The sequence below is a fragment of the Quercus suber genome, unplaced genomic scaffold (genome assembly GCF_002906115.3).
Source record: "Quercus suber isolate HL8 unplaced genomic scaffold, Cork oak 2.0 scaffold_217, whole genome shotgun sequence".
Lineage (NCBI taxonomy): Eukaryota > Viridiplantae > Streptophyta > Magnoliopsida > Fagales > Fagaceae > Quercus > Quercus suber.
In genome coordinates this window covers 36,939-54,930 of record NW_027069675.1, presented here as the reverse complement: position 1 = coordinate 54,930, position 17,992 = coordinate 36,939, and the positions used below count along the sequence as shown (strand labels likewise).

Here is a 17,992-nt window from a genome sequence, read left to right as displayed (position 1 = left end):
AAAAAAATGGCTCTAAACATATTCGAAATTATCCTCCTCTAGTCCTCCATGTGGCAATTGCAGAACTAATCTATATGTAGATTTAGTCAAATGAAAATTTAATAAGTCATGTGACCTAATTAAATAATACTTATAAATAATCTTATAAATCACCACATAATTTGTTAAAAAAATTATATGGGTCTAGCAGCTTAATATTCATATTCTCTTTTGAGTTTACCAAAGTAGTTTTGAGTATATATATATATATATATATTATCTGAGTTATAAGTTGTAATTTTAATGGTAGTTTTTTACATGAAAGAAAATGTTACTATATAAGTAGTTTTGATTTTTTTGATATATTTTTGTTTATATAATTGGAATAGATTTGTATGTACTTTTTGCTATTTCTAAAACTACCTTATTCATTCAAATTGATTGTCTTAAGAATAAAAATTAATGAAATAAAAGTATTTTAATACATTATTAAAGGAAAATTAGAATAAAATTAAAAGATAAATGGTAAAATAATCAAATTAATAAAAAAGTGCATTACATAATGGAATTTAAAATAAGAAATTATTTAGGCACAAGCATGAGAGTAGCGTGTGTATCATAATTTGATTTTTATGATAATAGAAGGGATGATTTGAATTATTTTTCTTCTAGTAAATAAGAGCAACTTTTGTCACTAAGTTACAAAAGTCTTAGTGCATATGAGACTGGTATAGAAATCATATTCATTTCATAAAAGAGAAAGCCTCTAGTGGGGAAAAAAAAATAAATAAATAACACTTGTAACTAATTGTTAGTGGTAGATAAAAAAATGATGTCAATGGTAGGTTCATATAATAACTAGTAAGAGCTTGTTAACTCAATCAGTGTGAAAAGTATTGTCAAATTTTTTGTGTATGTAGCCTTACTCTTCAAAAATTATCATTCTTAATTAATTTGAATCAATGATTTGAGAATTTTTCAACAATATATAATTATTATTTACAAATAGTTAATTTTCATATTTTAGCTTAATTAAGTTTTCAAATATTTCCCGATTACTTTAAACTAATCCTCTCATTGGTATAACATGGTTGGTCCACTAATTGAATAATTATATCACAAATAGTCTCGACTTGAAATAGTCTCTAATTGGATGATATTCTCACTTAATGTGACCAAATGAGTGAAGTCACACGCTATTTGTAGCCTACGGTGTTTGCCTCACACAATTTATTTATTTTTAATAATTTATTTTATTAAAAAAAATGATAATTTGAATCTTATATCTCTCATTTGAAAGTATCATGAGTTTTTAGTAAGTTGAACATCAAAGCTCTTTGCCTAACTCACCCAATTTTCGAGTCATTGATATTGTGACCAAAGTTGAATTTCTCTAGTAAAGCTTTCCCTTCTTAGAAATCTCTGTGCTTCTTCTCATCAAAAAAAAAAAAAAAGAAATCTCTGTGCTCTATTTATTGCTTGACAGAAAAGGACCACAACTCTGAAGATTTATCAATGATTTATTAATGCAGCTCACCGAATTTCACAACCCCGCCCCCAAGGAAAATTATTACCCAACCCTCCAATACCCAAAAAAGAAAAACGAAAAAAGAAAGATGTTATGATTTAGGTGCGACAATGCAAAAGGCTTGACGTGGCTACCACCTAGACAAGGCAAAACAGGCGGATCAGGTCGGGTTTGGATTGCTAGTCAATCGAGTCATGGGTCATTTTCAAACAGGTCAATCAGATTGCGGGTTAGGTTGACCTGTATTTTTTAATTTTTTTTTTCAATTACAAAAACAAATTAGTAACAACCTGTTTAAAGAGAATGAATAAAATCAGTTAAGCAAATGAATTGCACTTAATGCCACTTGTTAATATCCTTTTAATTCTAACAATTTTGACTTTTGAGCATGACAAAAATTATTTATAGTCATAAATTTATGATGGAAAAAATCTTCAATGTTAATAAGTCACTGTCAAAATGCATATAATTACAAATTTACAACTTCAAAAAGAGATAGATCTTAAAACAAATAAAACAAGTGAGCCAGTAAAGTAGAAAGTTATTGGTTTTCTTAAGTGCACATGTTCCTGTTGCATTTAAAATAAGGGTCATGCTAACAAGTGCCCTTAGGGCACTCATTAATAATCCATTTCAAGAAAGTTTAAATACCACTTTTATAAGAAATGAAAAAATCGGTTAAAATATTAATTACTTTTTTTCATTCCCCATAAAAATTTTCTTTAAATAAGTTATTAACGAGTGCCCTAAGAGCACTCGTTAGCATTTTCTTTAAAATAATAGTAAAGTTAAATTACTTAGAAAGATAAACTAAACAAAAAAAGATTTAAAAATAAACATAACATATTAAGTAAAGAAGAAATAAGTAAATATTTTATAAGAATTACACCTCAATCTCCCTAATGTTGGTAGCAGATTTAGCACTGCAAATATTCATACTTGCAAATTGTAGCTCAAGTTAGCCAATTTCGTTAGCATCTTCATCTACAATACAATATTTTAATGTAACTTAATGTATCACAAAAGCAAATCAATAAAGAATTAAAATTGTATAATTATGACTATAAAAAAAATTAAATTACCTTCAAATCCATATAGCTAACTTTTTGATGACACATTCATCCAAATGACACAAACATTCAACAATCAAACACACAAACAATTAAATATAATGTTAGCAGAGGTAGAGCAGTATACTATATTATTATTGCTAAACCATAAATTCATAAAATTAAAAAATCAATCCAAAAACTAAAAACATTTAGGGATTTAAGAGAATGATGAAAATGATTTAACTCACCTTCACCATAGTTGATGATTTGTGGTTGTGCTCCTCTTAAATGGGTCAGCAGCTATGCGGGCCGTGTGGCTTGTGGGTGGTGAGAATAGAGAACTGAGAGAAGTGAGAAAGCAGAGTAGTGTAGAATGCCGAATGTGTGAAACTAAAAAAGTGTGAAATGCCGAATGTGTGAAGACTGAAGAAGGGCAGAGACTGTGAACATGGAGGCGCAAGAGAACTTAGAGAAGTAGAGGAACTCAACTAAACTTTCAGGTTTCACTTTTCAAGTTTGTTTGTATAATTGATTGTATTGTGCATTTTGGCTTTGGACAATGGAGTGAAGTCAGTGAACCGAGTGAGTGATGGACTACAGCTAGCAAGCATTGAATGAGATTTTTTTTTTTTTTTTTAATGGTTGTGAGTCGGCCAAGTTGGCCTTTGTGTAGTGACAGTAGTGTTGTGATGTCTTGTCTGCTGTCAAACACAGTGCTCTTTTATTGATTATGATAAACATTGAATATATTATTACTAGTTTTAGTACTTTGTGCTTATCAGATCGTAATTAAAAAAATTAAAAAAATAAAATAAAAATTTAGCGAATTTTTTTTAACGAGTCGGGTCACAGGTTATCTAGGTCGGGTCGAGATGACCCGTAAAAAAAATCATGTCGGGTCATAGGTTAACCCATTTTTGCTTTAGGTCAAAAAAATTTGGATTCGGGTCAAATTTTTTTGGGTCGGGTCAAAAAATTCTAACCCGTATTGTCATGTCTACTACCAGCCTAAAAGATAGAAAATAATGTGAATTTGATTAGGCCTATCTGGTAATATTGTTCTAATAATGTTGTTTGTATTTTTTGAAAATACATGTATGTGAAAAAATGTGTAAAAATACGTATAATATTATTTAAAAACTAAAAACATGTGTTTAAACACATGTACCAAACAAACCTTAGTTTTTGTGGTCATATTTTTGTCCAAGGGTCTAATGGAGAGACCATATCATGGACAAAATTGATGGATGCTGAGAAAGCCCATGCTCTAAAGCCACAATAACCTCCTCACTGGAAAAAGCTTCTTCTCTTTTCTTTTTCTTTTTTCTTGAAACATCGTTCATATAATGAGCTATGGTCATTTGAGTTTTCTATTCGTATGTGACAGAACAAAGCCTTCTTTTTAAAATAAATAAACAAAAATTATGCCTTTTATTTTCTGGATTTTCTTCAGCTTCTACATTATGGACAATCCCTTTCAAGAAGCCAAGTTAAATATATCCACCAAAAAAAAAAAAAAACTAAAGAATAACCGGTTAATTATATGTTTGTATTTTATAACATTATTTAGATACATTATTTTCTCATATAAAACAAAAATATTTTACATTAAGTTAGTTTTTATATAACTCAATTTTTTTTTATCTAATTAATTTATAAATTGTGAACTATCTTTGAAATTATACTTATCAAATATTTGAATTATCTCTTGGCATCTACGTCTCTGATATTTGCTAGTGGTTCAGCTTCAACCCACTTGATGAAGTAGTTTGTGCCGACCAACAGCCATCTCTTATTCCCTACTGCCTTAGGGAAAGACCCTACAATATCCAAGCCCCATTGAGCAAAAGGCCAAGGGTTAGACAGAGGATTTAGAACACCCCCTGGTTGATGAATATTCAGAGCAAATCTTTGACATTGGTTACACTTCTTCTCGTACTCTTGTGCTTCCTTCTGCATATTCAACCACTAATATCCCTCAGTGAGAGCTATATGAGATAATGATCTGCCTCTTGTGTGACTTCCACAAATCCATTCATGTAACTCTTCTAGGAGTAGATCTACTGCCTCGGGGTGTATGCATAGCAAATACGGCCTAGAAAAAAAGCATTTGTATAACTTTTGGTCCTCAGACAGTCAAAATCGAGGAGCTTTCTCCGCACTTTGTCAGCCTTGGTCTTCCCCTCGGGCAAGATATCCTCCTTAAGGAATGGCACAATAGAATCTATCCAGCTAGGTCTCACCCTAATTTGATGAATCTGAAGCATCTCTCTCTTCATCTCAGTAGGTTTGCACAAGTCTTCAACAAGAATAACCCGAGGTAAGCTCTACATTGAAAAGGTTGCGAGAGTGGCAAGAGAATCAGCATATGTATTCCTACTCCTAAGGATTTGTAATAAGGTGAAAGACTTGAACCCTGATTGCAAGCGCCTAACCTGATTCAAATACTCTTGCATTCTCATATCCCTAGCCACCGACTCTTCCTTGACCTGGCCTACAACTAAACATGAATCTGAAAATATCTCCACTGTTTTTTGTCCCATTTTCTGAACCATTGTCATACCTACCAATAGAACCTTATACTCAGCCTCATTATTTGTGGCGAGGATTTTTCAATAATGATCTTCTCAGGAGAAATACAACTAGCTCCACTCCAAATCCTCTTTGATTTGCTGCACCATCAACGTATACCCTCCAGGACAAAGGCTCTTGCAAGGAGACCATACCAATTGATTTTACATCGATGTTCTGCTTCTCTACTTCTTCTTCCAATGGACATTCAACAAACTCGACCACCAAATCTGCGAGGACCTAGCCCTTGATAGAGGTACGAGACATATACTTGATATTAAAAGCCCTTAAAATTGAACTCGCTTGGCAATCCTTCTTGTGTAATCAGTACTCCGAAGTAGTGATTGAAGCAGAAGTTGGGTTAACACAACACCTGTGTGGAATTGAAAGTAATGGGAGAGCTTACACATAGCATGCACCACTGCCAAAATGGCCTTTTCCAGTAGTAGGTAACGAACCGCGGCCTTATGCAGTGACTTACCCACATAATAAATTGGCCTTTATACTTCATTATTAACTCGTATTAATACTAAGCTTACTGCATGGGAGGCTATAGCAACATAAACAAATAGAACTTCCTCTTTCTTAGGCCGGGACATAATAGGTGGCTGAGAAAGGTATTCCTTCAGTTACTGGAAGGCTAGGGCACACTCCTCGGTCCACTCAAACCTCTTCCACTTATGCAACAACTGAAAGAAAGGCCTACACCTGTCTGCTGACCAAGAGATGGATCAGTTTAGGGCAACAATCATCCCTGTCAACTTCTAAACCTCTTCGGGATTTCAAGGAGGATGCAAACCATTAATGGCCTTAATCTGATCAAGGTTGACTTCAATTCCACAGTAAGTGACCATGTAGCCTAGAAATTTACCTGAGCCAACGCCAAAAGAACATTTGGAAGCATTAAGGTGCAGTTTGTGTCTGTTTAGTATTTCAAAAATATTCTCAAGGTCTTCCACGTGCTCGGACACCACCTTACTTTTCACCACTATATCATCTATATAAACCTCAATATTTTTGCCTAGTTGTGGCTCGAACATCCTGGTCATCATCCTTTGATAAGTAGACCCTGCATTCTTCAATTCAAAGGGCATCACTTTGTAGTGGTAATTTCCTGTAGGAGTAACAGAAACTGTCTTCTCCTGATCACCCAAAGCCAATGGTATTTGATGGTATCCTTGAAAGGCATCTAAGAAGCTCATTCGAAGATGGCCTACCATTGCATCCACTAACTGATCTATTCGAGGCACAGGGAAGGGGTCTTTTAGGCAAACCTTATTCAAATCTGTGAAGTCCACACATACTCGCCACTTTCCACTCTTCTTCTTCACCACTACAGTATTGGCCAGTCACTTAAGGCAAAACACCTCCTTAATAGTCCCAACTTACTTAAACTTAACCACCTCCTCCTTGATGGCATCAGAATGGTCCTTAGATGAGCATCGAGGTGATTGCTTTTTGGACATGACGGACGGATTGACATTCAAATGATGGTAGACGAAGTTTGGATCCAACCCCGGAGCTTCATAGGCACTCCACGCAAATACATCAACATTCCTCATGAAAAACTCTATTAGCTCTTCCTTCTCTTAGGGTGGCAACTGATCTCCGACTTGGAAAAACTTCTCCTCGTCACCACCAATGATGACTTTTCTTAATTCCTCACATTTAGCCCCCACCATCACATCCTCCGCAGACGACACTACGATCCTTGATTGCTATAGACCTTACTTAACTGAAGCCAAAGATTCAACTTCACCCTGATATCTGATCGCAACTACCAAGCATTGCCTGGCCAAAAACTGGCTCCCAACCATCTCCTCAACCTGGTCTCTGGACAGATACTTCACCTTCAAGTGTAGGGTGGAGGAAACGGCCCTAGGGCGTGAAGTCAAGGCCTTGCTACAATGGCAGTGTATGGAGAATAAGCATCCATCACAATGAAGTCCACCTCCACCACTTTTGAACCTACTTACACGAGTAGTTTAATCTAGCCCCTTGGAATGAAAATTTTCCCATCAAAGCCCACCAAGGGTGAATCATAATATGCCAAATCCTCAGGTTTCAATCTCAGTCCCTCATACAAATTAGAGTACATGATTTCCACACTGCTGCCCTAATCTACTAACACCCTCTTCACATCATACCCTCCAACCTTGTCTTCATCAGAAAAACTTAATGTTGGCTAGACCTCCATCCTACCCTTCTTCGGCTCAAGGTTGGAGTCCTTGGTAGGAGGCCGAACCACAGACATCACCTTGGAGGGATGAGAGCCAATCCTTCCCGGAGTGGCAAGAATAACATTAATTGTGCCTAAAGGTGGCCTCGAAGAAGTATCTCTCTGAGATCCTAATCCTATCTAGCCCTCTTGCCCATTAGGCAGATATAGAAGCTGCTTTAACTTCTACTTAAGAAATTTATACTTGAAACACCTTTTAATTTGTGAAATTTTGATGAACAAGAAATTATTAATAAAATGGGACATATGTCTATGGTTGGTATTGCTTACCAAAATAATCATGATTTTGACCAACCTAAAATTATTGATTTACTTGCTACTGGTTTTTCTGGTACTCTTCGTGGATGGTGGGATTCATATCTCACAGAAGAATCCAGAGATTCTATTAAACATGATATTAAAAAGAATGATGAAGGTTTGCCTATTTTTGATGAACGTATTGGTCGCGGTATTCCTGATGGTGTCAATACTTTGATTTATTCTATTATCAAACATTTTATTGGTACTTCATCTAATGTTTCATCTCGAATTTCTAATTTGCTAAATAATTTGAGATGTCCTACTATGTCTGATTACAGATGGTATCAAGATGTTTTCCTTTCCAGAGTAATGCATCAGAAAGATTATTACAAGCCTTATTGGAAAGAAAAGTTTATTAACGGTCTACCTCCTATCTTTGCTCATAAGGTAAAACAAGAATTAATTGGTAAAAATGATTCCATTGATTATGATCATTTAACTTATGGTGATATTTTAGGCTATATTAAAAAACTTGGTATTAATGTGCGCAATGATGAAAAATTGTTAAAACACCAATTAAAGAATAAAAGAAAAGCTAAATATGAAATGGTTAATTTCTGTGAACAATATGCTTTTACTAGAAACCACCGTTCCCTGTTTGAAAAAACCCTCTGAGCTCTCGAAATCTACCTTGTTATCCTTACTGCTCGAAATGAGGCCTATATGAGCCACTATGCCAACCTTATTTCCGAAAACAACCTTGTTTCAGAAAATTACCTTGTTACAGAAAATAATCTTGTTTCAGAAAATGAGGCTCTTAGAATTCGTTTTGAAGCCTATATTAGTCAACTCTTTGGCAAGGAGAATATCCATTCAAATGATAAAATGACTATAATGGGCACTGATTATGTTAGATTGAGTCCTAAGACCCAATCTTTATTAAGAAGTGCTATTGCCAACTTACCATCAGATATACAATCCAGTATTCTGAATAGCAAGGCTATGTTTGGGTCTTTTGACCTATAGTTCAAATATTTCAAGAAACTTGTTACAACCACTATTCCCTAAGATGAAATAGATGAAGGTGATAATGTATTTATCCAGCTTGAATGGGAAGAACACTTTGGGAGTTCTCTCAGAGTGTATGAAAAGAAATATATGATGGTTCATATATTGTTGATGAATCAAGTGATGATGATAGAGATCCCAGCTGGCTTTCCTAAATGTTTAAACATGGCTTTATCGGGTTCATAAGACTAACAAATCATTTTCAAGCTAGCCAGCTTCCACAAATCATTCAAGATGCTATTAAAGGATTAAAAAGTCATTTTGTTACTATCAGATGCTGGAGCACTCTACCAAAATGGGAAAGAGATAACTGGATGAATGTCCAGCCTTCAAAGCATCTCATTCTCATTAATGGTCATACTCACCAAGGACCATGGTTTGAAAGAAATACTTATTTGTCCTTTGATGATCCTTATGCTCTTACAGAATGCTAGAGAAATTATTTTAATAACCAAATTATTGATATTGCTCAAAATTTATGGAAAGATTATTATTTCATTGGAAGCACAAATAAGATTTCTATTTTTGGTCCCAAACCATATGCTAATGCCATTACTCATTTGCGAATAGCTGATCATTGTTCTTCTTAAACTTTATCATCAATATTTAACATGTTAAACTTGCTTTTTAACTTACCAGGTTTTTGCTTACAATCTTTACTAAAGTGTCCAGATTTTCCACAGTTGAAGTATTTACCTTTACCTGATCTTTGTTTATCATATTTTATGTAAACATTTTTCTTTTTAGCATAAAAATCATTAAAATTATTTTTGTGTTTTTTATGTTTTTTATGGCTATAATTTTTGTAATTTTTATCATGTTTTTTATCCTTTTGCCTGGAAGGAGCAATTTCAATGAGAAGAAGGTTCAACTTTAGCGAAATAGAAAACAGCACTGATTTGAGATTTATCACTTGAAACACCTTTTAATTTTAAATTAGTGGGGTTTTCAAAACTCTTTTGTAAAAAATCATTGAGATCTTGATCTCTTTTTGAAATACTTTCGGATCCGGCAAAGGAATGTCTTCCATCATTGATCCTCAAGGGTTGATTGTTTTGAAAACTTATTTTAAGAGTACCATTAAGATATTGTTGAATATTTGTGAAGTCTAGCTCATCAAAAACAAGTTTTAGCAACAGGGGATTCTTGGTCCTACAACCATTCAGTGGGAAGCTTGACATCTTGCCATTGAATCATTTTTGGAACTTAAACTTTAGCATCAGGAGTTGAACATGTGATTAACATTGTTTTACCAGAAGGTTCTCTATGATTCTTAGCACCAGGATTTAACTGAGTACTCAAAAGTCTGTAATAAATATGATAAATCAAAGCAAAAGGTTTACTACCTTCATTCATGTGATAACCAGAGGAAGCAATATTCAAAGTCAAAGCCTTAACAATATTAGGATCATTCAAAGCAAGAGTAAGACCAGGATAACAATTGAAATAAACAAGGCCATCGTACAAAGAAGCAGTAATCATACCAAGAATACTATCTTTAAAGTGCTTAAATCTAGCATCTCGTAAATACGTGAGAACAGAAACATTGATACTGAACGGTTTTTAGACCCCTTAACCCAACCAGATTAACCTAGTTAATTAGCCAAGTGATTAACTTAGTCAAATTATGCAAATCTAGGTTATCACAAACACATAATCATATCAAGTATAAAGCAATGATATGATGACCCAGGAAACCACACGGTAAAAACTTAGGGAGGATTTGACCTACCTATTCTCAAATTAAACTTGAATCCACTATCTTGAAAGAATTGAAGTCCATACAATAAGACTTACAAGCCCCCACGCTCAACTTCTTATTGCTACCCACTAGTAGAACTTACTGAAACGACTATGTGCAAGCTCCGAGACCACGGACTCCTTCTTTCTTGGATTCTCCAACAAGTACAAGCAGCCACGCTTGTTTTTCTTTAAGCTTCAATGGCAGCAACTAAATTGATCATCAAGGTATAGATAACATCTCCTCCTTGAAAACCCTAAACTTCGTGTAAAGGAAAGCTTCTTTAGATCTCACAAGAGATTTACACAAAACAGCAATATGAGCAACTCAATCGATCGAGCCAGGCCGAAAGTCACTAATACTTTCTGCAGCCACTCGATTCCAACTTTACATAAATGCACAACTTTGAGCAAGTCTAAACAAGACTAAACAACCTGTTTTGATTATGGTTTGGCAACATTACACATTAGAGTTCTAAATACATAAATTCCTAAATCTTTAGAACCTAACAAACTCTCCATTTGGCAATCCGTGACAAAACACAACTAAAAGCTCAAAGTTTACAATGAAAATCCCTTTATAAAAAAATACCCATTATACCAAATCCAACCTAACTACCATCTATCAGTTGCAAGTATAGACAGTAGCTCAATTGAATCAACCTGTATATTTTCTGAAACACTAAACAAAACGCATAAACGCATGTGTGACAGAAAAACAATAAATCAACAAATATGCAAACTAACTCTCCCCCTAAGTTAGATATATCAAAAACAATTTCAACTCCCCCTAAACAAAACAAACAGGACTCCCACATATTCCCACATTTCATCTAAATCTCCCCTTTTTTGTCACGTATTGACAAAAATAACTCAAACAAAGAGTAACAACTCAACAGAGAATAAGAGGAAATAGAGAATGAAAGGAACACAAAACAATTTAACTCTATAGAAAATAGAGACAACTCTCCCTATGAACAACAAAGGTTAAAAACAGGCTTCTCCCCCTATAAAAATAGGAAAAACAAAACAAGTGTTGGGAAAAATAGTTTGGGGAAAAATTAGGGGGGGAAAAAAAGACACATAAACCAAAGTTAAAAAAAAAAACCAAAAAAAAAAAAAAAAAAAAAAATATTAGGGCTGATACTCTGTGAACTAAGATAATTTTCCGATGGTCTAATAGTACAAGATATAACAAGGGAAAGATACTTTTCTGTTCAAGCAAAAGCCTATCACTGAAAAAACTGAGAATTCACTTAGCATGTCGGGCATTCTGATGCCAAGCATCAGAATGCACTCATAATAAATACTTATGCACTTGTATAAATCGTTTGTTGGATTGTAAAAATTAAAAAATAGAGAGAGAAGAAAAGAAATCTCCCTAGAATAAGGGCTTGAAAAACGATTCCTGCAATGTCAACTGGGCCTGTCATTGGTTAAAAACTAAGGGGTGACAATCCTCTATGTATTCTAATACTCTCTGTTACCAATGTCCTTGTTCTTCCCAATCTAATGACCAAAATCATCGCCTATTTCATCCTTTTATTTTAAATCACAGATTATTTAAGTTGCATTCTGCCCAATATTTATTTCATATCATATAAAACATTCATGGTCTTCCTAGTGTATAAATTCTCACTTCATATTGTCTGGAATCAAATATTTTGGGTGACCTTCGCTTCCTTTATTCGTGCGCTTCTTAATGATATGGGACCTGGGTCAGGGACAACAACTAAACAAAATAGAGTAGTTCCATTCCACAAGGAACTCCCAAGTTACAACTAACAAGGAATTTCTTAGTAAGCTCTGGGTGCAGAAAGTCTGTTCCATTATTTCATATCCAAAGAAAACAAAAGTTTTTTCAAAATGTCCACAAATAGTTTTTAAAAAACCAGAACCAATTCAAAAGGATGATAAAACAAACAAAAATTGTCAACGTGCAAACTCGCACATCTTATTGCTCCATCGACAAAGACATCCTATCAATAAGAAATTGACAAAAAAAGAACTTGATCAGGATGCATCATGATTTATTAATGTTATTCCACTCAGAGATATGGGTAGCTTATAAGTTGCACTTTGGTCTTATGCTTATGCTTAAGGAAAAGATTACAAAATACCTTACAAAGGCTATGCTGACTTTTGTTGTCTATACTGTATTATACCATAGACATCAACAATACCAAGCGGGCATGCTGGATCTATTGCAGCTCTCACAGCAACCTTTGGCGCCATTGATTTCACATTGACTGGAGGCGAAAACAGTGGGCCAGTTAGTGGGATTATGATCAGAAATTTTGCATATTGCAGAGACTGCAGTTAACATATTAAAAGCAAATAACACAGAAGTGAAAACCCATAACCAAATGCCAGATCCATAATGAAATTTATGTGCATAAATCATAATGTAGTCACAGTATACATCAGCTATGCAATCACAAATATGGGACGCAAAATGGATGCATAATAAACAGCATATCTACTACTACATCTACTGACAACACTGACAAGTGTGTGTGTGTGTGTTACATCATGGTGATAGGTCCAATGGAGCCTCAATTACAGGCAGCTTCAAGCACCAAACCTGGTGAGTCCCATGTATGAAACCTGGCCTAAAGAATTATATACCTCTTCCTTTTTTCTTTTCATTTTTTCAAAAGAAAAGGAAAAGAGTAAACCTACTGTAACAAATCAACTATCAGAGCTGTCAGAACTAGCAAATTTAGAGTAATACATACTTCTTCTCATTGCTTAACAGATGTTTCCAGCCAAAATATACTAGTAGCAAACCCACACGAATGTAATATAATTATTTTATAAGAATATTATGCAAACTTTGTAGGTGCATGTGTTATTTACAATATTTTCTATTTTTATAAGTTTTATGTAATAAAAAATATAATATACTTTGCATTCAACAATAATACATAATGATATATATATATATATATATATATGTATATATGAAAAACATAATTTAATAAAAAAAAATTAATTACATAATTATAATATTGTTTTATATAAATGGAGAAAATGTTATTAAAAATTTAAAAGTACTTTTTTCAAATATACCATAATCGGTTGACTAATTTGAACATATCAAAGATTATTAAAATAAATATTAAAAAAAATGCACACCCTCATTCCATGAAACTCTTGTAACATGTTACATTAAGTTTAGAATTGTAGCATTTTTTTTTCTTTACAAATATAAGTATAATGTCTATTATTGAAACTTGAATTTTCAGGTAATCTTTTTCTTTTAAAAAAAAAATTAAACTAATATATCTTTTGATTATTTATCATTTGTATTGTTTTTTTAGGGCCTAATCTCTAATTTCTATATATATTTTTTAGGCCGAAACTAAAGAGTTAGGCCCAAATAGAATAAAATTCATACTTTTTAAACCAAAAATTAAGGAAAAAAATGAATTTTAATTTGAGCCAAAAACTGAAAAGGACCAATTAGTCCAAAATGGACCTAAGAGCACCAAATTGGACCACGTAGACAGAAATAGACCAAAACAAACCATATGGACCAAATAGGACCTAAGTGAACGGAAATGGAACTAAGTGAATAGAATGGACCGAATGAGAATGAAATGGACTGAAGTGGACCGGATAGATCGAAATGGACTGAATGGACCAAAATAGTTTGAAGTGGATTGAGGTGGACCAAAATTCTATCCTAATGTGGGTCAAAAAGAGCATTGTAATAATAAATATAACGCGTCAACTTGTAAATATTATTTAGATTTGTAAGACATATCTTAAAATTTGTATTAACTACATTATCACTAAAATATAATTATGGATTTGTTTATTATGTTGTTAATGTGAAACTAACTAATCATGTCGAATTTTTTAGCTAGTAAACGATATTATTTAAATGTTTTTGTTTACTATTAAAAATTTAAATGAAAACACTCATAAGATGCATTGTTTAAAAGATCTTATTGTTTGATTAGTATTAATTTAAAAAATGCTTAAATGACTTCATGTACTTATAGATTTGGACAAAATAATTAAATTAAATTATTTAGTTTTTTACTAATAGATCTAACAATTTATATGGACAGAATTATACCAAAATGGACTATATAGACCAAAGTAGACCAAAATGCTACACTAATATGACTCAACAGAAGCATAATAACATTAAATGTTACGATTCACCTTTTAGATATATAGTAAAATGTGAACTAACTACAGTATCACTAAAAAAATAATTAGAAATTTGTTTATTATGTTGTTGATGTGAAACTAACTAATCATGTCACTTTGTAAATCTTTTAGTTAGTAAATTTCATTTAAATGTTATTTTTACTACTAAAAATTTAAATGAAAACATTCCTAAGAAGCATTATTTAAAAGATTTTATTGTTTTATTAATATTAATTTTTTTTTTTAAATGCTTAAATTACTTTATGTACTAATAATTTTGGATAAAATAATTAAATTAACTCATTTAATTATTTACTAATAGATTTTACAATTGAAATGTACCAAAGTGGCCCAAATTGGAACGAATCAACCAAAATAGATCAAAATACTATGCTAACGTGGCTCAACAAGGCTTTAGCTTTTAGATATTATACATACATTTTAGATATTGTATATACATTTGGGACAAATTTGAGTATTTCTGAAAACTAAATAACTTAATAATTTTAGCAACAAAAGCTACGGCTTCCAAATATAAGGAATCTCCACCCTTACACAGCAATCACAACCATAAAATTGACCCGATTATAAGAGAGACACATTCTCATGTATCATTATGAAATTATATACTTTGATTATACAAAAGCTCCAAAAGCTCAAATTAAATTCCAATTCCGACAAGTTCTACTTCTATTACTATATGCATACTTTTGTGTTCAAATATTCAAGTGGGAATGATTTGATTGATTAAAATAGTCAAGCTGTATATTATTATTAACTAGCAATTATAGAAGCGGACGGTTGGTACACAATATGTTGGGCCTAAATCCACCAGATTTTGTTTTTGGATTAAGATAGTGTCCAAACTCCCCAGCAAATTTGTCATTCACTTTAGGAGGATACCAACATGAGAGAAAAGATATTGATAGCTCGAGAAGGTGAAAAAGCGATCAGCAATAATAAGGATAGAGGCACATCCATTGATAAGAAGTTCATGATCATACATACTATGCCTATGCTTGTAAATTTTCCACAAAAAGAAAATAAAATCAGTGAGGCATTCTCTTATACTCTCATGTTTTCATGCCCAATTCATTTTTAAACATGTGAAAATATATGGGGTTCCTCAAGCCAATACCAAAGGAAAAGCAGGCAAACAGTGCGCAGCCCTCCTAGCCATAAGGCTATAACCAATAAGCTCACGTCTGAAAAATATGATACTTGATAACAACACCATAAAATTTGGAACAAATACCATAAGATTGGCAGGAGAGTTTTTCTTTTTTGGGTAAAATCTTGAAAGTGAAGAACTAAATTGCTACCTTGACCACTGATGCTTTCCCCTCTAGTTCAAAAATTAGTTTTAATCAAAATAGATTAAAAATTCAAATCAATCCTGCAAGTTTATGCTTTTTTATTATTAGTATTATTGGTAAGTTTCACATGCACTCAATAGCTCTTGAACCACAACCTCACCCTCCACCTAGCACTTACAAGGGAAGGAGGTGCTAGTTAAGCTAGGAGCTCGCATTCTGCAAATTTATACATAGGCCATCAATAATTATCATTCAGAAGAGTTGCAACCGTTTCTTCCCCAAAGAGAAAGAAAAAATTAGATTTGCTTTGTAAAACATTTACAGAATATTGTTGCTAGGTTGAAAACATCTTCAAAGGAGCAATTAAATTTTGTCACGTGTAAGAAGAATTCCAAATTCACTGACCTTCCACTTTAGTCTAAGCAAGCGACATTCTCTCTATCTTTATACCAAAAAACTGATAAGAAAAGGCGATGCATTAAAATTTAGAACAATAATTATATAGCAAAAGAATAAAGGGTACTTCAAACATAGTGTGTGGTTTAAATTTCATGCCTCAAATGAAAAATATATTTCTGCTAGGTTGACAACGTCTTCAAAGGAGCCATTAAGTTTGTCACATGTAAGAAGCATTCTAAATTCACTGACCCTCCAATTTTAGTCTTAGCAAGCAACATTCTCTCTATCTTTATACCAACAAACTGATAAGAAAGGATGATGCATTAAAATAATAAAATTTAAAACAGCAGTTACATAGCAAAAGAGTAAAAGGGCTGCAATTGAAAGTTTCGTCCAGGTAAGTTAAACAACACCATAAAGGATAGAGATGTAGAGAGGGTAAGCTGATGGTGTGGCTTTTAATGAAAGAGTATTGAGGTGAGCAAATTCAACAACGTGAAGAATTCGATAAAGTAGTCTCTTAACATGTGTCGTTGTATGTTTGGATAAAGGGACACACGTGATAATTGTATGCATTCTCCAATTTTGGAATCTGACTCTTAGAACATATAAACAGATTCAATACAGAAAGTTGATTAAACTATTATAAGCCTTCCACATAGAATGGCAGGAAACCAAGGAGCTCACAATTCAGTCTTCATCGTAGTGCCTACTGAACTGTTGCATGGAATGCGATGCATAAGTGGGTTGGCCGTTGCCGCAAATGTGTGGTAAGTTATAAGCAAAATGGAAAAGGGGAAAATGGTATTATAATATCCAGATATGAAGATCACAGTAAAATTACTACAATCGAAATTGACTACCTTGCATGAGATCAAAACTGCAGAGATAAGGTGAACATCTACCAAATAATAAGATTTGTATGGAAAAGGGGAAAGTGGTATTATAATATCCAGATATGAAGATCACAGTAAAATTACCACAATCGAAGTTGACTACCTCGCATGAGATCAAAACTGCGGAGGTAAGGTGAACATCTACCAAATGATAAGATTTGTAAGTTCTACACATCCGCAATACAAGAAATTACTCTCGAGTTTACAACACAAAGATGCATCTGGTTTATTGCACTTATAATATAGTGAATACAAACACAACAGGGGCAATAAAAATAGCATTATGTGATTTGAAATAAGAATACCTAATGTGATGGCTGTAAAATCATTCATCAACCTCTGATTTGATCTCTCTTTGTAACTCCTCCTTGTACTCCTCAAAGGTTCCAGGGAAATTTCTCACAGTCCCATTTTCCACAACCCAAATTTCACTCTTCTCTTCATCCTCACAAACACGAGATATAAGCCTAGAGTCATGACTGACAAGGACGACTCCACCAGTAAACTCATCCAGTGCATCAGCCAGCGCATCAATACTCTGCATGTCCAGATGATTTGTGGGCTCATCCAATAGCAATATGTGTGGCTTCAACATGGAAATTGAAGTGAAGACAACCCGTGACTTTTGCCCTCCAGATAATTTTGCAATTGGGGTGAGGTGATTATGACTAGGGGAGTCCAAATTTTCCAAGCTTTGCACGTACAGCCTCCTGCTTGCTAAGTCCCTCTTGATCTGGATGAAGACGAAGAAGATACTGAACTGGTGTTTCATCCATTGTTAGTAGGTCCACAAAGTGCTG

General features: G+C 33.4%; 1 protein-coding gene across 1 annotated transcript in view; it reads right to left on the bottom strand.

The window, feature by feature from the left end:
- Nucleotides 1-17,349: 17,349 nt before the first annotated feature.
- Nucleotides 17,350-17,992, bottom strand: part of LOC111995704 (ABC transporter F family member 4-like) — a 14,449-nt gene continuing 13,806 nt past the window's right edge. Inside the window, 1 exon segment of the mRNA XM_065779764.1 lies at nt 17,350-17,860. Coding sequence (XP_065635836.1) covers nt 17,518-17,860 — 343 coding nt within the window. The 3' untranslated portion in view covers nt 17,350-17,517.